Consider the following 24898-nt stretch of genomic DNA (forward strand, 5'->3'; position numbering starts at 1 on the left):
AATGGCTTTGCTTAATAATGTATTAATGAAACAACATGTAGCGTATTTAGAAAGTGAGCAGTCGAAAAGGGGTATGAATGTAGCAGGGCCATCATCATCGTCATCAAGTAACAATTGCCCTGTTACATTTACAAGCTATGAAGACAGTGACAGCGCAGTTGAAGAAGTTGTGTTTGATGAATTATGTAACGTAATTGAGAAATAATAACACTTCGAAAATGTGCTTATTTAACGATGTTTTTCATTTACTTACCTTTACATAATCCTTCAGTACTTCCACCAGAGCTCCACATACTTCAGGTACTATTTTAGATATTGCTTGTTTCGAAATGCGAAATAAATACGCAAGGCTCTGAAATGAATCTCCTGTTGCCAGGAAACGAAGAGTAACTGCAAGCCTTTGGTTGACTGAAATAGCTTTCCTGAAACTCGTGTCTTTTTTTGAAACAAATGGTGATATCATATTTGCCAGATATTCAAAATCGGTAGGTGAGATCCGAGTGAAGTTGCGGAAGCCAGAGCCGTCTTCCATACTCAGCTCACGTAGCAGGCTATTTCCGCCAGTTCTTCTGTTTTTCTCCACCAACGACGAGGACGCCTTTCATTTTGTTTGTGTAAACCTTCTAGCATTAATAATGCAGCTCCACATATCATTATTGTTTCTTCGACACCAGACATAACGCAGCAGCAGACGATACGAACACAATAACACAAGGGGCACTGCAGACGGCGTGAACACACGAAAAATGTTTGTCGCCAGTGTGGACGGAAACAGAGACCAGAAACAAAGTCGGAAACATTTGCGAAACATCGCAGAAAACAATGTTTTCGGCAGAAACGTGTTCCCAGGGGCAGTGTGTACGCGGCTTTAGTCTTTAGTGGTTCAGTGCTGTATTAGAACTTCATGACAGATTAAAATTGTATGTTGGGTCAGCACTTAAATCCAGAATCTTGTCTTTGGATTCCCAGTCCAGCACATACTTTTGATCTCTCCACCCTCTTCTTTCTACCAACTCTGGGTGACAACAACACAGATACAACAAAGCATAGTACAGACTCTCATCACAGACACTTTCTCTACACAATTACAAATTTAACAAATTAGAAAAGCTAACCACCACAGTGGTATACATCCAAAGACATGCATGTGGCTGTAAGACAGGTTTCAGTGAAGTGATTTGTTTAATTTAGGCAGAGGCACCTTTTGTTATTTTGATGTAAAGAAAATAAAGGGAAACTTTATGGCAAGGAACAAATTGTTCTTAGCAATAAGTAATTTTCATGAATTTTCATTAAAATAGGAAATCAGCATTATTTACTAACAGTCAATATATCTTTTGCATAGACAATACAAAATTATAATGTGTGTTTATTTTAAAAACAAACCCTAAAATTAATGTACAATGGGTCACACTTACAGCACATAGCATATTACTTTGAATATTCTGGTAAAAGAAAACAAAAATCTGTAGAGAACAAGCTGTATTTCATACACTTATGTACAGGTTCCGTATTCTTTACCTATCAATCTAACAGGTCATTTCCTGCATTTATTCGGTACAAAAACATGTAATGACTAGAGTCAAAAGTCCAGAAAGAACAATACCAAAAGTCATTATTTACATACAGGTTAAAACAATCCAGATCATTACTAAAAAAAAAAACAAGAGAAACAGTATTACAGAAGCTTACAGTTAGCCCATATCTCAACTCAATCCAAACACAAAAGTATATTTTGCTTGAAATTTTAACACGATGGTTACCACTTGTATACCCATATAAGACAGGAAAAAAAGCGGGGGTGGGGGGCATTAGCTGCCAGTGTCAAATTACAACACAGTTACGTGAAGGGGTTATGGTAACCTCAAACGCCAATCCACATAGTGCAAAACAGCTGGCATAATATTTAAACATAAAAAGTACAGAGAAAACATCTTTTAAAATAGGCACAACTAAAAGAAAATAATTTTTTCCACATGTACTGATAGTAGTACACGTAATTAAAATTGACAGACACTCTCAAGAGTACAAAATTGTGAAAGTGAATCCTTTAAAAAAGAGGGAACTTTTTACTTGCAGGAGAGGGGCAGTGAAGAAGGAGAGGGAGGGAGGGAGGGAGGGAGGGAGGGAGAACTTGGGAGTGGGGGAGAGGGAGAGAGAGAGAACGAAGGGGTAAGGTTAGGGTTGCCTTGCCATTCTCCAGAAATTGTTGTAATGAGTAATGGGTAAACTTCCTCAATTAACAATTTAAATTTTTCATTGATATTTGAAGCTACAAACAAAGAAACTTTAAGATTATCAGACTGAATATTTTGCAAACCAATTCATTTCTGCTTTTATGACTGCACTTTAAATGAGCCCCAATCTACTATGTGCAGTAACCAAGATATCTCTTTTGTCTAATTTGCTTTTTCGAATTATACTGAATTTTTATTTTTGTACATGCCGAACACTATCATTCACAGTATTCTTTAGGCATACCTTTAAAAAAATGTATAAGAAACATTCCAAACAAACGAACTAATGGATATGTAAAAAATTAGTTTCTTGATAGTAATTGTAGTATACATATGATGTTTTTTCTTTAAAAAATATACCACAAGAAATAATTAAATGTCAGAAACTGAATTCTTGATAGTGCTGATGACTTCGCACTTTGTGAAGTACATATATTTTCAAATACGGTTTAAATTTCTATAATCTGAGATATTTCAAAATTACTGCAATAAAAGCATCTAAATTCAAAGAACTGGTAAGGTTAAAACTGCATACAGCAGTATGGCTTGAACCTGAGTACATGCCTCTTCATCTCACAACCCTCACTAGAAATAAATCCTTCACATTTCAAGATGTGGACACTGTCTATCCAATATTTGCTTGCACACCAGTTTCTTTCAGTCTTCATAGTGTTCAGATTAGAGTTTCATCTATATATTTTCTTTTCAGTCCACTTTTTTCATTAAAGATGCAAAACAACATTTGCCTTTTTCCTTTACAAGGTGCTAATAAAATCATTTTCTTTTAATTTCCCATCCCCTATCAAACTTTACTGTCAGCTTCTATACACTGCACTGTATCTGGCATTTCAGTGACTGCGGTAATTGCCACCAATTATATTTTACATGAATGGTCTTTCCCCCCTTGCCTTTCATCCTGTGTCCTTACGGATTTCTCAAGAATGAATATTTTATCATCATTACATTAAAAAAATATTTCAACTTCAGGAGGGTGATTATACAATTTCTTCTGTTGGTGACTAAGACACATTTCTCTATCTCTACTGCCATTTACATTTTTCTTTGCCTTTCCTGGTATTACTTAAGTTAAATAGAGCCTTAAGAACATTTCTGCAATATTAGCTACAGACATGGCCAACTTATTTTTTACATGTAAATATATAGCATCAAAGAGCCATCATTGTTAGACCGAAAATTAAAAAAAAAGTTTCAATAGAAATGTTAAACAAGACTGACTCCACTACTGATTTCAAGCACAAACAAACTTGGCTGACTTCTATATATTTAAAAAGGATCATAATCTGTGTCATGTTTAAAATGTGTTGTTTCATTCTGCAAGGCTCAAAAGACGATCATATCAAGGTACATGCAATTGCTTAGTCTATCAATAGTGCAACTTCAAATGAGCTAGCAATTTTACATTTCAAACAATATTACGGCTGAAATAATCGCAAAATTATTTACAATTAAACAAGTATACAATGTTACAAAAATAAATAATCAACTGTAACACACAAAACATGGAAAATGAAGAACAGGAAATTTACAAGAGATTTGTAAGTTCTTAAGTTACAAATGTATGAAAAACATTCTTCAATTTATTTAGGTATTTTACAATTTATACAAATATTCACAATTTTATAACAAATTTCAGTACTCAACTGAATTTTATGATTAACTTTTTTGTTGCCAAGTTAATTCTCACAAGCACAATTCGTTTCAATTAACTCATGTTCTTTTTTTTGCCTACACTGTGTTATCACCATTGTTGCAAGTTCTTTGATGCGAGGGTATGGATTTTCATGATGAATTATTTCTTCAAGAAGAGTTAATCCACCTTCAGCTTCAACCAGTGAGCAATACTTGTCCGCTGAAAAAATTACAAATAATCATCACGGAGATGTAAAATGGGACTAGACAATGAAAAATATCAGCAGAAAAAAGATTAAGTATGGCTATACAGCAGAATCATCACGAACAAAATGTTCTCAATTTTTGCTGCAATGATTTGAATCATAGGAAACCTTTCATTACATGAAGGTCAAATTGAAAGCATAAAGAGAAATGAAACTAAGTCATTCAAGCTCCCATGCTTGAAGGCCACTTTCAACTATATGATGTGTTTAGATGGAGAGGGCATGAAGCTTTACTGTATGGTTAAATGATGATGGCGTCGTCTTGGGTAAAATATTCCGGAGATAAAATAGTCCCCCATTCGGATCTCCGGGCGGGGACTACTCAGGAGGACGTCGTTATTAGGAGAAAGAAAAATGGCGTTCTATGGATTGGAGTGTGGAATATCAGATCCCTTAATCGAGCAGGTAAGTTAGAAAATTTAAAAAGGGAAATGGGTAGGTTAAAGTTAGATATAGTAGGAATTAGTGAAGTTCGCTGGCAGGAGGAACAAGACTTTTGGTCAGGCAAATACAGGGTTATAAATACAAAATCAAATAGGGGTAATGCAGGAGTAGGTTTAATAATGAATAACAAAATAGGAGTGCGGGTAAGCTACTACAAACAGCATAGTGAACGCATTATTGTGGCCAAGATAGACACACAGCCCACACCTACTACAGTAGCACAAGTTTATATGCCAACTAGCTCTGCAGATGACGAAGAAATTGAAGAAATGTATGATGAAATAAAAGAAATTATTCAGATTGTGAAGGGAGACGAAAATTTAATAGTCATGGGTGACGAATTCGAGTGTAGGAAAAGGGAGAGAAGCAAACGTAGTAGGTGAATATGGATTGAGGCTAAGAAATGAAAGAGGAAGCCGCCTGGTAGAATTTTGCACAGAGCACAACTTAATCATAGCTAACACTTGCTTTAAGAATCATAAAAGAAGGTTGTATACATGGAAGAACCCTGGAGATACTAAAAGGTATCAGGTAGATTATATAATGGTAAGATAGAGATTTAGGAACCAGGTTTTAAATTGTAAGACATTTCCAGGGGCAGATGTGGACTCTGACCACAATCTATTGGTTATGACCTGTAGATTAAAACTGAAGAAACTGCAAAAAGGTGGGAATTTAAGGAGATGGGACCTGGATAAACTGAAAGAACCAGAGGTTGTACAGAGTTTCAGGGAGAGCATAAGGGAACAATTGACAGGAATGGGGGAAAGAAGTAGAAGAAGAATGGGTAGCTTTCAGGGATGAAGTAGTGAAGGCAGCAGAGGATCAAGTAGGTAAAAAGACGAGGGCTAGTAAAAATCCTTGGGTAACAGAAGAAATACTGAATTTAATTGATGAAAGGAGAAAATATAAAAATGCAGTAAATGAAGCAGGCAAAAAGGAGTACAAACGTCTCAAAAATGAGATCGACAGGAAGTGGAAAATGGCTAAGCAGGAATGGCTAGAGGACAAATGTAAGGATGTAGAGGTGTATATCACTAGGGGTAAGATAGATACTTCCTACAGGAAAATTAATGAGACCTTTGGAGGAAAGAAAATCACTTGCATGAATATCAAGAGCTCAGATGGAAACCCAGTTCTAAGCAAAGAAGGGAAAGCAGAAAGGTGGAAGGAGTATGTAGAGGGTCTATACAAGGGCGATGTACTTGAGGACAATATTATGGAAATGGAAGAGGATGTAGATGAAGATGAAATGGGGAATATGATACTGCGTGAAGAGTTTGACAGAGCACTGAAAGACCTGAGTTGAAACAAGGCCCCGGGAGTAGACAACATTCCATTAAAACTACTGACGGCCTTGGGAGAGCCAGTCCTAACAAAACTCTACCATCTGGTGAGAAAGATGTATGAGACAGGCAAAATACCCTCAGACTTCAAGAAGAATATAATAATTCCAATCCCAAAGAAAGCAAGTGCTGACAGATGTGACAATTATTGAACAATCAGTGTAATAAGTCACGGATGCAAAATATTAACGCGAATTCTTTACAGACGAATGGAAAAACTGGTAGAAGCCGACCTCGGGGAAGATCAGTTTGGATTCTGTAGAAATACTGGAACACGTGAGGCAATACTGACCCTACGACTTATCTTAGAAACTAGATTAAGGAAAGGCAAACCTATGCTTCTAGCATTTATAGACTTAGAGAAAGCTTTTGACAATGTTGACTGGAATACTCTCTTTCAAATTCTGAAGGTGGCAGGGGTAAAACACAGGGAGCGAAAGGCTATTTACAATTTGTACAGAAACCAGATCGCAGTTATAAGAGTCGAGGGACATGAAAGGGAAGCAGTGGTTGGGAAGGGAGTGAGACAGGGTTGTAGCCTCTCCCCGAAGTTATTCTATCTCTATATTGAGCAGGCAGTGAAGGAAACAAAAGAAAAATTCGGAGTAGGTATTAAAATCCATGGAGAAGAAATAAAAACTTTGAGGTTCGCCGATGACATTGTAATTCTGTCAGAGACTGCAAAGGACTTGGAAGAGCAGTTGAACGGAATTGATAGTGTCTTGAAAGGAGGATATAAGATGAACATCAACAAAAGCAAAACGAAGATAATGGAATGTAGTCGAATTAAGCCGGGTGATGCTGAGGGAATTAGATTAGGAAATGAGACACTTAAAGTAGTAAAGGAGTTTTGCTATTTGGGGAGCAAAATAACTGATGATGGTCGAAGTAGAGAGGATATAATACGTAGAATGGCAATGGCAAGGAAAGCGTTTCTGATGAAGAGAAATTTGTTAACATCGAGTATAGATTTAAGTGTCAGGAAGTCATTTCTGAAAGTATTTGTATGGAGCGTAGCCATGTATGGAAGTGAGACATGGACGATAACTAGTTTGGACAAGAAGAGAATAGAAGCTTTCGAAATGTGGTGCTACAGAAGAATGCTGAAGATTACATGGGTAGATCATATAACTAATGAGGAGGTATTGAATGGGATTGGGGAGAAGAGAAGTTTGTGGCACAACTTGACTAGAAGAAGTGATCGGTTGGTAGGACATGTTCTGAGGCATCAAGGGATCACCAATTTAGTATTGGAGGGAAGCGTGGAGGGTAAAAATCATAGAGGGAGACCAAGAGATGAATACACTAAACAGATTCAGAAGGACGTAGGTTGCAGTAGGTACTGGGAGATGAAGAAGCTTGCACAGGATAGAGTAGCATGGAGAGCTGCATCAAACCAGTCTCAGGACTGAAGACCACAACAACAACAGATGGAGAGTATGGATGCAAGTATGATAGTAAGAGTACGTATGTTGCTTCACAATGAGAACTTGAGACAGATGAGAGCACAGTGCAAAATCCTTTTCCATATGCAAACTTTTGGATCAGTACTGTCCTGGGGGAACCATTCTGACTTATTTAATATATTCAAAGACAAACAGGTACCACACACATTCAGTTACATTGCAGGTTGCCTTCACTAGTCATGTGCCTACCTTTATGCCAATGGCCCCAATTACAATCTTGTGATGGTATGCTCATAATCTGCTTTTTGTTGTTTTATTTTCGTGATAACACTCAATATATTGCAATACCTAGGCAAACACTGCACCCCCACCCCTCCCCCACATACCCTTAAATAAAACAAAATAATTTAGTGAGCCTCTCTTTTGCTCCTTAGCACAAGGCCAAAACATTTGTATGTTGAATGAACAGCACTACAAAGTTTTTGAGAATTTCTGGCCAGAACTTACTTCCAGGAGGCAAAATATTTAGTACTGACAGTAGATACACAGAAATGTACACAGCATGGTCATAGCTTTCAGACCTTTTAATTCCTTCTTCAGTGAGGAGAGAGAGGAGTTGGACAAGGTCAAAAAGGAAGTCAGGTCTCTCAGATCCCAAGATGAGATGGACCCAGCTGTTGCAAGAGAGTGGAGAGAAACGATCTTTGTCTCCCTTTGTCCACACCAAATCTCATCATTGAGTCGGAGGGAGCTGTTGCTCCTTTTTAATCTTTCCAACCTACCCCTCACCCCCCTTACGAAAGGAACCACAGTTCAGAACACGAACAAAGATGGCTCAAGGTCGATGAGCAGAAGCAAGCTGAAGTGAACTTTGTGACTAAGTCAATCACATGTCATCCTTTCTGTAGGATGTGTTACCCAGTTTTGATAAACTTTACAAATGACATTATGCAACACTGTGGGTTCTTGTTAAAAGCACTCTTTAATAAGTGATGAGATTCACCTATGACCATTTTCCAAAATCTATAATATAAAATATATGCAACACTACAGCTGTTGTTGTTGTGGTCTTCAGTCCTGAGACTGGTTTGATGCAGCTCTCCATGCTACTCTATCCTGTGCAAGCTTCTTCATCTCCCAGTACCTACTGCAACCTCCATCCTTCTGAATCTGCTTAGTGTATTCATCTCTTGGTCTCCCTCTACGATTTTTACCCTCCACGGTGCCCTCCAATGCTAAATTTGTGATCCCTTGATGCCTCAAAACATGTCCTACCAACCGATCCCTTCTTCTAGTCAAGTTGTGCCACAAACTTCTCTTCTCCCCAATCCTGTTCAATACCTCCTCATTAGTTATGTGATCTACCCACCTTATCTTCAGCATTCTTCTGTAGCACCACATTTCGAAAGCTTCTATTCTCTTCTTGTCCAAACTATTTATCGTCCATGTTTCACTTCCATACATGGCTACACTCCATACGAATACTTTCAGAAATGACTTCCTGACACTTAAATCAATAGTGGATGTTAACAAATTTCTCTTCTTCAGAAACGCTTTCCTTGCCATTGCCAGTCTACATTTTATATCCTCTCTACTTCGACCATCATCAGTTGTTTTACTCCGTAAATAGCAAAACTCCTTTACTACTTTAAGTGTCTCATTTCCTAATCTAATTCCCTCAGCATCACCCGACTTAATTAGACTACATTCCATTATCCTCGTTTTGCTTTTGTTGATGTTCATCTTATATCCTCCTTTCAAGACACTGTCCATTCTGTTCAACTGCTCTTCCAAGTCCTTTGCTGTCTCTGACAGAATTACAATGTCATCGGCGAACCTCAAAGTTTTTATTTCTTCTCCATGAATTTTAATACCTACTCCGAATTTTTCTTTTGTTTCCTTTACTGCTTGCTCAATATACAGATTGAATAACATCGGGGAGAGGCTACAACCCTGTCTCACTCCCTTCCCAACGACTGCTTCCCTTTCATGCCCCTCGACTCTTACAACTGCCATCTGGTTTCTGTACAAATTGTAAATAGCTTTTCGCTCCCAACATATCTATTCATGCCTGGGGCTCAGTTGTTTTCAAGTCACATGATAGTGACACAACTGCAACTGAGGAACAGGTGACCTAGATGATTTTTGGAAAATTTTTTTGTGGCCAATAGCATTTGGCTTTTAAACTAAACAAATATCAACAATAGAAAAAATGGGTTTTGCCTATGAAAGAATCCGACAATTTTAATGGAAGCAAAAGGACCATATTGAGGCTACTGAAAGACATGAGTTTCAAATATCAGCAAACAAATGATGAAAGGAAATTACACTTGGAACATAGTGATGTAGCTGCAATAACTGTGTCTTTAAGAAAACTGCAAGAGATAATAAAAACTGGCACATCCAGAATATATTACATATGAAACTACAAGAATCAAAATCATGCAAGGCAAATGTACTGGAAAATACATGAGGGTATGGTGGACTAAAAGTTCCAGTTGACAAATCTGATTTTTTTCAGGCATGAGAGATTAAGAATTCTGATGCCTTATCTCTTGTGGGTTCAGCTGTTGCCATGGACAATGTGAGAATCCAGTCGGGGCAACACAACAAAACTCCTACTATCAATACCATAAATGCAGATATCATTGTGTGACTGTCCTCTATGGTATTGCCTTGTAGCTGATCACACACCAGACCAGAATTTCCAATTCTTGTCTTTGTCCACAAGCATGTGTACTGAATATATGAGAAAGATAAAACTGCAAAGCAGCAAAGGGATTCTGTCACTAGATTACTGTCACAATGCTGTCATTATAACCCAGCAGAGCTGATGTGGGCTCAAGGGAAGTTTCATAGTGCAGAGAAGGATCAATACCTTAAGAATGAAGATTTGAGAGACCTAAAGAGCGACAGACAACATCTTCATGTGCAGTTTCGGTTAAGAGACAAAGGAAAACTGCAGAACGAACATTACCACAAGGAACTTGGCAGGGACACTGTCATGGTACCTTTAATTATAAATTATCATGAATGCAAGTCATCTGCATCAGACTGTAAAGACAATGGTGTTGATTTCTTACTGAAAACTATCTAAATTTTAATTACTGGTACCTATGGCTTTGTTTGCATGATTGTGATTGCAGCTCCATTATAAATTGGTAATAGTCAAGTATTCATCTCTGGACTTGCAATAGTGCAGTTTTCTTCACAAGACACATTTTGTACTGTGTATATACATAATGCAAATACATGAATTGTAATACAGTAGATAGCATACACAGATTCCCCAATAAAATAAAATTAACTCTTAGTAAATTATTAAATGATGTTTCTGAAATCTTTAAGGTCACAAAATTTTACCATCTGAAAATGCTTTAAACACATTTGATCAGTACAGAAGTCTAATGCAAGCAAAAATAAAAACAGCTAGTTGTTGTTAAAAAAAAAAGAAAAACTGACAACAAAGAAAAAAATGCTGCAACATCAACATGATGATTATGGATTGATAATATTGTGTGCATGTGTGGGTATGTTTTACTGGGAATGCAGTCCCTTGTGGAATGTCATTTAAAATAGTGCAAAGAAGGCTGTCAGGCAGCATGAACTGATGGAAGAAAGAGGAAGAAAGAAAGAGAGAGAGAGAGAGAGAGAGAGAGAGAGAGAGAGAGAGAGAGAGAGAGAGTGTGTGTGTGTGTGTGTGTGTGTGTGTGGGCGCGCGCGCACATTGCAATTTAATAGCTACTCTGGATTCTAACAGTTCTGAAAGTTATGGTACTGCAACATACTTTATTGTGTACAGAAGCAATACTAAATATTTCCCCCTTTTGAAGGTTAGCAGTGGCCAGAAACTGACTCATCATTTTTTATTTTTCTCTCAAGAGAACTTTCCTTTTGATATGTTTAGCCCCACAATGTCTATGTCTAAACAGAGAAGGGAAATACAAATCTCCTTCCAGCAAAGTCAACAATGGAATATAACACACTCTCCTACCTACGCAACACCAGTTAATAATATATTACATAAAAAATAAAGTACAAATTAATATTTTAGTTGGTGGTTCACTCTCTCACGTATGGTATCATGCTGTCTGATCCACTACACATGAAACAGAGAGATGCAGAGATGAAAATTAATCAATTAATGCAAAGATGTGAACATCTGTTGGTTATTCCAAGATACAACACACTTTAATGACCTCTTTTCTGTCTTCACTCCCTCCCACATAGCTTAGCACCTTGACAAAATTTATATGTTTCTCTATTTGTGAAGTAAGTTCCATCCATTATCATTACTGTCATTAATTTTAACAATTATACTAAATTTTTTTTTTCAAAATTGGTTATCTGATGGGACTCCAAAATTTCTTACTAGTTTCAAAAACAAAGAACTTTTAATTCACACACGTTACTGCCTTCCAGGCTACTGACTATCTTCGTCAAAGGCAAGGAAAACAAACAGACTGCACAGGGAACAAACTGGAGTAGAAGACTTAACTATGACCTTAATGAAAATGACATGAAGGTGGATAAGATACATAGACATAGAAATGGACAGAAGTTGAGCTGAAGAAATTCTTTCAAACAATGGAAACTTCAATTAGGAATATCAACAATGTACGAAAAGACATTTTGCTACTTCCCATAACAAAGACACGTCAAGTCGCAGACAGGAACAGCTAAAAACCACTTACGTGAAGCTTTCGGCCACAGCCTTCATTATTTAAAGACACACACATGCACGAACACAAACACACCATTCACACACACACACAAAAGTAGCACACATGACCGCCAACTCCAACATCTTGGGCCGAAATGCCCGAGATGCCAGAGTTGGTGATTGTGTGTGCATGAAATGTGCTTGCTTTTGTGTGTGTGAATGGTGCATATGTATGTCTTTCACTGATGAAAGCTGTGGCCAAAAGCATTATGTAAGTATATTTGAATTGTGCCTGTCTGCAACTTGATGTGTCTTCTTTATGGTAAGTAGCAATCTGTCTTTTCCTACATTGTTGAAGAAATTCTTTGCTAGATTACAAGAGATAAGAGACACCCAAGATGAAGACCTAATGAAAGGTGGGTAGATTATTAATAAATACAATGCTGGCAATTGAAATAGCACCACCAGGAAAGATAGCAAGTAATAAATTTAACTTCTTGTGTGTATAAATAGGATGAGGGAAACATTATTAAACTTGCAGGTGATTTTGAGGTATGAATATTTGCTGCACAGAGCTGCCACTTCTGGCACCAACAACAGATCTCACCCGTCAGTCATCAAGTCGAACTGAGCTTTGACGACATATACGATAATGTCATTCTGTATTGCTTCAACTGCCAGAGCTCACCAATCAAAGTCACATGCGAGAGGTCATGTGTGTGTCTCTCGGCAACCCACGATCAGATGTTTTTAATGGCTGACTGATATGTAGAATGAACTGTGCAGGGCAACAGCCAAACATCCTCTGCACTGAAATAGGTAGGATCAACACTGGCAGCTTGCCATCTTGTATTATCTTTATGAAAGGTAACTACATGGAGACCTCAAAATTAGGCCACAGTCACTGGCCTTAACACATCAAATTGAACAGTTGTCAAAATTATTGGCTGGGTGATGCAGAGGCGATCATGATGTACGCCCAATGACATTCCATATTATCAAACCCAATGGTGAGCTCGCATGATGATGACAAATGCAATCTGGCAACGTTCGTTCTCCTCAAAGGCTCCACAGATGGGTAGATCTATTGTAATGCAATACACAGAACCGAGATTCATCTCAGTATACACTACAGTGTCTAATATTGTCATTGGGCACGCCTTTTGGCTACAGTGGCAAGGGGAGCAACAACAGTAGTTGTAGTGCTTATGTCTGCAGTGCTCCTGATGTTGTCACGTGGCTGCTGTGGATTCTTGTCTCACTGCGAACAAGCCCATTTCCTGAATCGAGGTATGTGACATGAGCGAATAATATTTCTGTCCTCTCATGTGCTCTTTGTGTGAGGTCACTGAGATCCCACAAGACTTTGAGTAGAACCTCCTGAACTCATCGATACTATGCTCACATGACAGTAGTGGGGTCCCAATTAATGCTATCAGTAGTATCACATAGTGTGGATCTGCAGTCTCAATAGGCCACAATCCTGCTGCTTTTAACTTCCCACTCATGCTGGTAAATGATAGTAATACAGATTAACTTTACTGACTCCTTAAGAGATTAACTGAACAGCTTTTCTACTTTATCCCTCAGAAAAACTCATTTTACGTCAAGAGGGTGTTATTACCCTCAGGTTGGGAACCACAGTCTTTGCTATACGTTTGAACTACTGACAATTAACAGACGGCTACCGTTTTGCATTTGCCTGCTCCTGACACAGAACAAAGCAGATTTCCCAACAGTTGAAGTGAGCTTCACTGGGCTCTGTGTCAGTTTCAGTGGAAGATGACACCCCAAACTTGGTTAGGGGGAGCAGTATAACACTCTCAGTCTCCCTGGGTCCCTGTCTTCCCTGGACAGGATGCCTGGATCTACTACTGAGGTATCTTCAATACCTCAGGTACCAATAATATGAAAAGGAAAGTTGCTACTCACTGTATAGTAGAGGTGCCAAGTTGCAGATAGGTACAACAAAAAGACTGTCACGAATAAGCTTTCAGCCAGTAAGGCCTTCATCAAAAATAGGCAAAGCACACCCCCCTCCCCCCCCCCCCCCCCACACACACACACACAACTGCAACTTACACACACAAGTGTATTCTCTCGCAACTGAAGCCACACTGCGAACAGCAGCACCAGTGGGTGATGGGAGTGGCGACTGGGTGGGGGTAAGTAGGAGGCTGGGGTGGGGAGGGGGAAGGATAATAGGGTATCTCTATCTTTTCTTTGATCTCATTGTGACTTCATGCCAATTTTAGTGAGTTTTTGCCTTTCGCTATCGTTGATTCCCTCTGTTTTCATCTTGTTTCCCGCTTTTGCATCTTCATCCTTTTCTTGATTTTCCCATGTATTTGGGTGTACTTTTGTGAACTTTTCTGGACATAATTCTATGTTAATTTATGTAACTTAATTACAGAATATACATATGGCCACCTCGGCTGCATAAAATTGTTGTCAAACTGACCATGGTTTCGACAGCACTAAGATGGTCTCCATCAGAATAAAAATTACATAGGATTACATGTAATCACACCATAGGTGAAAACCATCTGAGCAAAAATGCTCGTCAAATTCACATTATCACAGGAATAAAAATTAAACTGTAAAAATACGAGGGTATTCCGGAAAGTAAAGATACACCATACGCCAGAGGAACAGAAGAGTTTTGGTGAGCAAGTTGGCAACATTGGTGTTTACCTCGAACCATTAGCTTTCTCCTCGCGGTCGTTCAGCAGTTGAACATTGCTTCTGGTTGGAGTAGGTCGTGTTTAAAATGGCTGCACCAGTTCAGAATCCCGCCAAATGTGAAGTGCGCTCCGTCCTACATTTTCTTCATGTAAAAGGTCAGCGACCAGTGGATATTCACAAATAAATTGTTTCTGTTTATGGGAACATTATGAATCGACAAAATGTAAAGAAATGGTGTTGTCATTTCTCTGAAGGTAGGACCAATGTTCATAAAGAACAAAGAACAGGTCGGCCATCTGTGATCTTTGATGCCCTTCTTCGGAGAACAGAGGAAGCAATTCGTGCGAATAGACGTCTCACATTGAAAGAATTGCATCAGATCATACCAGACGTGTCAATGACAACTCTTTATGACGTTGTGAATGTCAATTTAGGGTACAGGAAATTGTGTGCGCACTGGGTTTCAAAACTGTTAACGAAAGAACACAAAAAGAAAAGGATGGGCTTTGCACTCGACTTCCTCACACGTTATGCTGAAGCAGGTGATGAGTTCTTTGATCACATTGTGACAGGTGATGAGACGTGGGTTTATCACCATACACCTGAATCCAAGCAACAATCAATGCAATGGTGCCATTCGAATTCACCAAAAGCCAAGAAATGCAAAACGTCGATTTAAGCAAAGAAAATCATGGCTTCTGTTTTTTGGGAGAGACAAGGCATTCTTCTGTTGGAATTTATGCCTCATGGAATGACAATTAATGCTGCTGCATATTCCCATAATTTGAAACGTCTTCGAAGGGCAATTCAAAACAAACGCAGGGGAATGCTGACAAGTGGAGTCCGCTTGCTTCATGACAACGCTTGGCCTCACAAAGTGCTCGTAACCAAAGCACTACTCAAACAATTCAAATGGGACGTACAGGACCATCTGCCACACAGCCCGGACCTTGCACCCACGGACTTCCATGTCTTCCGTTACCTGAAGTCAAATCTTGGTGGAAAATCATTCCATGACAATGAAGAGATCAAAGATGAAGTTGAAATGTGGTTCCGACAAAAGGCGGCAACCTTCTATGACTGTGGGATACAAAAGCTTGTGCACCGACATAAAAAATGTTTGGATAACGGGGGTGATTATGTCGAAAAATAACAAACAATCCAGTTAATAAGATGTGACTGACGTTTTCTAAATAAATGTTCTATTTAAGGATTGTGAGCCATTCTATCTTTACTTTTCGAAATGCCCTTGTATATCATGTTTGTCAATGGGAATAAAATGTTCCATCGAAACACGATGGCAGTCGCAAGGTCGCTTAGGGCTAAGAACTGCATCAAACTGCCGCTACTATCACACTAGACTAGTCGCTAGTGTGATGGTAGCAGAGGTTTGACGCAGTTCTTAGACCTAAGCGACCTCGTGACTGCCATTGTATTTCATCAATGTTTAAAATTTTTATTTACATAATTTTTTGCATTTTTTTCCACCACCATGGAACCTTGCTCCTTCCATCTGTGTCAATACAGAAAAGTTTCCTTATCTCTTGCCACATACTGTTCCTGTGTTGTTGATTGGCTCATGGAATCCCCCCAAATGGTCTTACCATCAAATTACCCATCTCCGGCTGCCACCCCTCCTTCCACAATGACTTCCATCTGTTCAGATTTTGCCAAGCCTTAGCCCTCACCAATGTAGTCCTGCAAAACCATATCAACCAAGCCCAAACCTGGTTACAGTAACTTCTCTCCATTCACAAAATTATCCTGCTAAGCAATCCCAAATTCCTGGAACCCATAACACACACTGAAACTCTTGCTCGCCAGTAACTAGAGAAAATGCACACCACCACCTCAGAAAACTCTCCACCCTGCTCACTTCCTACTCCCACCTGGAGTACCATTGTCCACCACGTCTACAACAGCCTCCAACCCTCCCACATGTCCATCAGCTGACAAACCTTGTCCCGCAGACGTACTACATTTACCCCACTCTTCAAAACTCCCTCCCACCACCACACAGAATCCAGAACCTAAACAGACCCAAAAAACAGTAATAAAACTTTTCTCCCGAAACCTTGGCCCCACAGAAATATCAGTCCTTTCCAAAGCGGCTCACCTTTTTTCCCACTCCCAAATTCAATCATGCAGGACTTATTAAAGAACTTCTCTCATCCTCCTGGTTCCTGCATTAGAAACACTTTTTCGCCACCAACCCTACCAATCAGACTCAAAGAAAGACCAATGTTGAACCTTGCTTGACTCAGTTCATTCCTCCAACCAACTGTGATGCACCCCCAATGCCCCCAAATCACCCCGTTAACTTTCCAGAATTTCTTAACCTCGAACTTTGCCTTAAATCATTCCCCAAATCCATCAACATACAAAATAATCTTACATTCACAGAAAGAACCACAATCAACCATCTAAAAACTAATCCCAATCTTATAATACTACAAGTGGACAAAGGCGCCACCACTGTTGTTTTGAAGTGCAAGGATTACCTGGCAGGACTCCCCCAGTTGTCAGATACATCCACCTATAAATCTTGCCACAATGACCCCATTCCAGAAATCCAGCAGGATCTCCAGTCACTCCTCAAATACTTGGGCCCATAGCAGAATCTCTCCCCGGAGCCCTTCTCCATGCTCACCCCTACCACTCTCTGCACTCCTACCTTCTACATGCTTCCTAAAGTCCATAAACCCAACCATGCAGGATGCCCCATTGTGGCTGGTTACTGTGCCCCCACTGAGAGAATCTCTGGTCTCATAGACCAACACCTTCAACCTATTGCCCGGAGCCTAACCTCCTATATAACGTGTACCAACAACTTTCTCTATGGGCACCCGCATGGCACCATCATACGCCAACCTATTCATGGGCCATCTAGGGGAATCTTTCCTAAACACCCAGAATCCTAAACCCATTTGGATTGAGGGTGAGTACACCTTTTCCGATTCCTCCAGAACCTCAACAGCTTCTCCCCAATTTGTTTCACCTGGGCTTACTCAACCCAACATGCCACCTTCCTAGATGTTGACCTCCACTTCAAAGATGGGTACATCAATACTTTTGTCCATATCAAACCTACCAAGCACCAGCAATACCTCCACTTCAACAGCTGCCACCCATTCCATACCCAGAAGTTCCTTCCCTACAGCCTAGCCACCCGTGCTCATCGCATCTGCAGTGATGAGCAGGCCCTCTCAAAATATACGGATGGTATCACTAAAGCCTTCACAGACTGTAATTATCCTCCCAACCTTGTACAAAAACAAATCTCCTGTGCCCTATCTTTTCAGTCTTCCACCACCTCCCAAAGTCTCACCGTCCGGCCACAGAGGAGCATTCCTCTCATAACTCAGTACTGCCTAGGATTAGAGCAACTACATTATATTCTCCGCCAGAGTTTCAACTACCTCTCGTTGTGGCCTGAAATGAGGAATGTCCTGTCCATTATCCTTCTCACATCTCCCACAGTGTTATTTCACCGTCCACTGAACCTACACAACATATTTGTCCATCCTAACACAACTCCTGCTCCTAACCCCCTTACCTCATGTCTCATGTCCCTGTAATAAACCTGGATGCAAGACCTGTACCATACGTTCTCCCACCACCACCTGCTCCAGTCTGGTCACTAACATCACCTATCCCATCAAAGGTAGGGCTACCTGTGAAACCAGTCATGTAATTTACAAGCTAAGCTGCAACCACTGTGCTGCATTTGATGTGAGTATGATAACAAACAAGTTGTTGTCCACATGAATGGCCACCGACAAACTGTGGCCAAGAAACAAGTGGACCACCCTGTTTCCGAGAATGCTACCCAACATAGCAACCTTCATTTCAATGCTTGCTTCACAGCCTGTGCCATATGGATCCTTCCCATCACCAGCATTTCCGAATTGCGGAGGTGGGAACTTTCCCTGCAAATTATCATACATTCCCCCATCGTCACCCATACAGCCCCTTCTCTGTCCCCCTTCCAGCACTACACAGCCCACATTACACCATTGCAACCAGTCTTTTTACTTATCCCTTTTTCGGCTACCCCCTCCTGCCCCCGCCCCCCTCCCCTGCCCTCCCAACTGCAAATAGCTACCCTACCCTCTCTCCGCCTCATCCCTGTGTGCTCCCCAGCAGCACTTCACTGTCCCCCACACCTACCCTACTACCCCTCCTCCTCCCCACCCCAGCCTCCTTACCCCCAACCAGTCACCACTCCCATCATTCACTGGTGCTGCTGCTTGCAGTGTGGCTTCAGTTGCCAGTGACTGCAGTCGTGTGTGTGTGTGTGTGTGTGTGTGTGTGTGTGTGCGCGCGCGCGCGTACGTGTATTTTTGACGAAGGCCTTGCTGGCCTGAAGCTTATTTGTTGTGCCTATCTTTTTGTTGTGCCTGTCTGCGACTCAGTACCTCCGCTATATGGTGAGTGGCAACTTTCGTTTTCAAAATATTGTTACAAATCTTCAGATTAGAAATTTGGAGAGAACATCAATAATAGACTGTAGATGCCCAAAGGCAAAGTACAGGGCATCTCATGAAAGATGCCTGGGGTTGTGAGAATGTTTGTCGGCTGTTGCCGTTGCGTCTGCTGTCTGTCCCTATGCGTAGTTCTCTGTCACCAAAACTTTGCGCATTCTCTGTACACTTTGCAACAGAATGTACTGGTGTTTTATTTTGAGTTTTTTGTCAAGTTTCATCACTTCAAATATTGTTGCTAGATGTCATTATTGTAACTGCACTGAGTCCAGGGCTTTCCCTATCCATATGTTGCTGGGCCGGTCCTCAGACAGAAACACTGTGTGCTTGTCTTCTATACTGTGCAACTGAGTGTTCAGGTATTTTGTTTCGATGTTCCTCTCAAGTTGCCATTTAGTATGGTATACATGAAGGGTCAATGAGTGTTTCTTTCATTGAACTATGCAGAAACATAATTGTATGTAGAATGTCGGCTTGAATTAATGTGAAAATTTCCTGGTGTGTACGTTCCCAATGATTCAATGATACGCAGATTAGTATAGAAATTTCAAGAGACTAGATCTGTGTTACACAAACGAAGGCCTAGAGAAACTAGTGTTTTAACTGAAAATAAATTTCATGAGACAGGGGAGGCTTTGGAAAGAAGTAAGAAAAAATCTCTGTGTCGCATGGCACTTCAGACTGGGGTGTCAAGAGCATCTCTCACAGAGATGCGCACAAACTGAAATTGCAACCATACAAAACAATAGTGGTGCATCAACTGAGGAACGCTGATACTGTTGCTCAATGTCTTCATTGCAACTGGCTGTTAGACCGCGTCCTACATACGTGACAAGCAACCAACAGTGTGCGACAGCTTCAGACGACGAAACACCACTGCATGTATAGTTACAGAAGTGTCCTACATGGGCAACGTCTGTGGTGCTGCAACTACTGATGTTTGAATTCACACGTTTTTGAACCTTGTTGTTGCAGCATGCACAACAGAGAGAGTGACAGCTACGTGTCTCCTTGGCAATGCAATGGAGTGGACATGACGGCAGCTATGAAATACTTATCATCCGATTTTAAGAAAACTATTCAGTGAAAAAACTTTGATTCTTCCGCATCTTTAAGCTTGATATCTTTGCTAGATAAAGGTCTGAATTATTTTTGTTATTTGTCATAGTTACTGTGCTGTACAAAACCAAGTACATGGCTGCACAAAATTTTTAAGAATTTGCAGAGGTAAAATCACATTCATAGACTTTCCAGATAGTTAATTTAAGGCCATACATTATTGTGTATGAAATGTAACCAATATATCTAAACTGTATTTAAAGTTGAGACCAGAACGATATATCTTTTCATTCTTGAGATATTAATTGTTATATCCACAGATGGCTCACTTGTGGCCCATCTGAATCCTTTCCTGCACTTTGGGAATCAAGCGGTCGTAAAAACTGTCTTATCTCATAAACGGTTCAAGATACCGAGACAACATTTTTTGGAAATGACTACAAGCAGAAAAGACTACTTTACCATGTGATTAACATTTGATACCTTTTTTAAATGTGTGAGCAGAGTGAAAACAAGACACCTTATAAATTACACAATGAGGTTTTGTCTGAATTTTCATAAGCAAAGGGAGAGAAACAGGCAAACAAAGTATCAAAGTGACCAGTTTGCATGAAAATATTTAACTGCCTGAAAGTAATCAGGTAAGTAAGGAAAACTTAATTAATGAGTTGAGGAAAAATTGAAATATTTCATGGAAAGCTGCTGCCAAGCTATTTAAATGAAGTGCCAAAAAGTTGATCTGTTCAAGGCCTAGCTATTTTGCACATAAAGATATACTTTGGTGCAGTATTTAAATGTCAAAAAGGTTCCCTTCGAATGTAGTACCAAAGTTAGGATTTTCGAGAACAGATGATGTTAGGGAGGCAAACAAGAATTCAGTAAAATCATGCTTTCTGAATAAAACTTTAAAATAAGAAATGAAAGAAATAGGTCAAATATTTTGTGGAACAATTTGTGTAAAAGAAATAATAGACCAGAGAAATGTTCTACATACCTTTGAATGATATTCGAAATCATGAACAGAAAATAACGCACATCAAACGTTTCCCTAATATTTTTTATTTCATACTTTTAGACAAATGAAACGTTTGACTTTCTTTTCAAAATTTTGTATTCTTTACTTTTACAGACTATTTAGATTGACTGAAATGCTTGGTCTTAATACCGACTGCTGATGAATTACGTTCGCAACATCAAATATCTGTAACATTTCATGGTTGTTCATTGTAATGTATCAGGAATTTAATGTGTATGATTGGTTGGTTGTTTTGTGGAAGGAGACCAGACAGCGTGGTCACTGGTCTAAATGTGTATGATATACTGGGATACATGTGTATGCACTTGAAGATAAAGTGCTTTGCCAAGACCTTAAAAATGTGCTTAGTGATGCAGTGTAAACAATATACATAAAACTTACTAAATAGAATAAAATTATGGTCGCATTTAGTATCAACTGAGGGATACTTGTTATGATTTTTTAATAAAAGAAAATGTATGAGCAATTTTTGCATGTACTTGGTAGTTGTAAGGTTAGTAATGTTTCATTGTTGCATTAAGCTGGCATCTCTAATATAATTATAAGATGATCTTAAGATGAATAAACAGCTAACTAACTAAAACAGATGTTACTTACGGTAAACTTTGGTCAAATTTGCAAGGGCCCAAATTGCCCAATACTGACATTCTGGTGTATGGTAAACTCTTGCAAGATACAGTATCGGCTCAAATGACCTTAAAGCAAAAATATCAGTCAGTCAATGGTAGTAAGTATTTTAGTCACAACATATATGAAGAACATTATTACTTAACACTATTTGTAAATAGTAAGCTTATAAAATATTAATTTTTAATTTGTAAACAATGTATAACATTTCTTAAACGTCCTTGTGCACTAACAAGTCTCTTATTCAAGAATTTTTATCAGATACCACAGTTACTTTTACTGTGTTCTCAGTTACATATTGTAATTATCACCTACATATCTGTTACACAGTAGTAGCTAAGATAATATTTCATAAGACTCAATAAAAATTAATAATAAAGAGCAAGAAGAAATATAAACACTTACCTATAAAGAGGGAGGAAATGAAATTGACAGGGTGGTGGAATACTTGGCGAGATGTGAGCCATTCTGTCATAATATGACAACCATCTGTGAGTTGACACTATAGGAGGTGCTCAATGTGGTTACCACTAATTCTCACAAACCCTTCAGCCCTCCTCCTCCTCCAAGAATCACAAACTTGAGTGGGTACATCTTGATGCTCTTAGATTCAGTCATATGCATAGGAGACACCCTCCTGTAATGTGTGCACTTTTTTTTTTTTTTTTGTGTAGAGTATATCAGCACCTTTACATGCACCAGAGCAAAAAATCTAAGAGACTGAGGTCAGGTGAACAGAGAGGGTACATTACTGAAGCACCACTGAGTTAAGTACTTTAGGTAGTGTTATACGAGGTGTAAAAAATAAGGTGCTGCTCAGTCACGCATAAACTACTTCGAATGCTTCAGAAACTGATAATAAGCAGCACTTATTAATTTGTCTGAAAAAGTATATGGTCCCATGAGTGGAACACAAAATTCCTGCCCACACACTGATATTAAGGAATTTAACCTTATACCTAGCTCTCATGCTCACTTGAGCTTTCCATCTGTCCACATGTGTTCACTGTGGTAATTTATTACTCCACTCTGTGTAAACTGCACCTCATCCACAAATAAAATGCAAGATGGGACCTACTGACATTCTGTGATTTATTGTGGACTCTCACAGAAAGTTGTAATCCAGAATGATAGTCTTGTTATCTGAAAGCTTGTATATGGTGAAAGTGATTAGGATAAACTAACTGATTCTGCAAGATGGATGGTGCAAGAATGCAGTTTACGCCTCCAGTGGCTTCTTTGCATGTTTATTTCAGTATCATCTTCTAATTGTAGCAACACTCACTCCTTCATATCTGGCATGCAAACTGTGCAAAGGCTCCCACGATTCTTTGTTCAAGTTGTGAGTGATCACATGTACGTAAGTTACTGGGACCAACAACCTTCTGAACATTTTTTCACATGGAATGCGAAGTTTAGGATGTGGCTTGGCATCTGCCATGGATTAATGCCATTGGCTACACCATAACAGAATGCTATTTCTGCAGTTTCCTGCATGGTTTAAAAGGATACATTTTTTACCTTCTTAACACTCCTAGGAAAAACTAATCCCCAAATGATAGAGTTGGAGTGCTATGTCTGACAACAGAATCCCATACAAAGGACTAGGTATGGAGGCAAACTCAACAAATAAGAAATGGGCAACGAATAGCAACAGGAAGACAGCCTATGCCATGTCACTAACTACTGGCCATTCTCATTAGGTGTGAAATGTCTCATACTACAACAAGTTTTTGTTTTGGGTCATACGTTCACAGAACTTTTTTTCTAGTTCTGAACAGTACAATATCTTGTAAGAATAAAAGATACATTTTTTTAAACACCACATATACAGAAAACAGAATGGTACAGTGAAGGGTCTGTGCAAATTATGAAAAGAATAAATTGCAATTCATAATTTAAAACCCACACATTCCTAACCATACTTCATCAAGTAACTACAAAAACAAATAATATAAAGTCCACTAACAAAGTAAATAAACAAAACAGAAGCTAAAAACTTGTGGTCTTGTTGTCTGAAAGCTTGTATATGGTGTAAGAGATTAGGATAAACTAACTGGTCCGGCACGATGGATGGTGCAAGAATGCAGTTTATGCCTCCAGCGGCTTCTTTGCAAGTTTATTTCAGTATCGTCTTCTAATTGTAGCAACACTCACTCCTCCATATCTGGCAAGCAAACTGTGCAAAGGGGTCATTCAGTAAATATCAGATTTGTTACAGGCCAAGGAAAGGATTATTTCAGGCAGATACAGAAAAATGGGACAGGAAGTGTGGGACAAATGATATCTCCCTCCTGACAGCCATTTCAACTGTTTTGCAAAACTCAATATTAATTGGTAAATGACTATACTCAAATTCAGAGTAGGGAACTGCATTAGGAAGAAGCTGATAGGCTAGCACAACAGTCATTAATAGCTAAGAGATTCTTAGCATTTTTTTTTTAATGTATGTCTAAAATCCAAATGACTTTGTAAGAGGCATAATAATTTACTTATCCATAAACTATAATATTTTGCTATCCTCAGTCAGTTAGCATCTAGCCTTAATGTTTGATACTTTGCATAACCTGAGTGCCATAGTATCTACCTATCATCCCACTTATTTACCTGGCTGATAATCTACCCTATTCTTCAAGAATAAAAATTCTATTCCTAACTCCCCAAGTATGAAACTGTTTTCAACTGCTTACAGGGTGAAAGGTCATTTTAACATTATAAATACTAACAATAATAGCAATTAATATTACTTTGCTCAGGATGGTACTACTACTAATTTAGATAATATATTACCTATAGTTGATGTTTCTCTCAGTTGACAAATCCCATCGCTCTATTGCTGCAAGCATTCTTCGCAATACTTCTTCTCTTTTCGGAACAGCTAAAGTCCAGGCTGCTGGACCATCAGACGCCATGTGTGACAGGACACCAGCAGCATTATAACTAACCTAAAATTGCAAAGGCATGCTTAGCATGAGATATAATGTGTAAATGATAC

The 24898-nt window shown here is 39.1% G+C and overlaps 1 protein-coding gene across 2 annotated transcripts in view; it reads right to left on the minus strand.

The window, feature by feature from the left end:
- Positions 1–1467: 1467 nt before the first annotated feature.
- LOC126413070 (protein zer-1 homolog) overlaps positions 1468–24898 on the minus strand; it is a 186755-nt gene continuing 163324 nt past the window's right edge. For both annotated transcript variants that reach the window (XM_050082977.1, XM_050082970.1), the window contains exons 10-12: positions 24694–24848; positions 21874–21971; positions 1468–4107 (exon numbers count right to left, since the gene is read on the minus strand). In XM_050082977.1, the coding sequence (XP_049938934.1) occupies positions 3932–4107; positions 21874–21971; positions 24694–24848 (429 nt within the window). In that variant the 3' untranslated portion in view covers positions 1468–3931. The remainder of the gene's footprint in view (positions 4108–21873; positions 21972–24693; positions 24849–24898) is intronic.

This window comes from Schistocerca serialis, chromosome 1 (assembly GCF_023864345.2).
Source record: "Schistocerca serialis cubense isolate TAMUIC-IGC-003099 chromosome 1, iqSchSeri2.2, whole genome shotgun sequence".
Lineage (NCBI taxonomy): Eukaryota > Metazoa > Arthropoda > Insecta > Orthoptera > Acrididae > Schistocerca > Schistocerca serialis.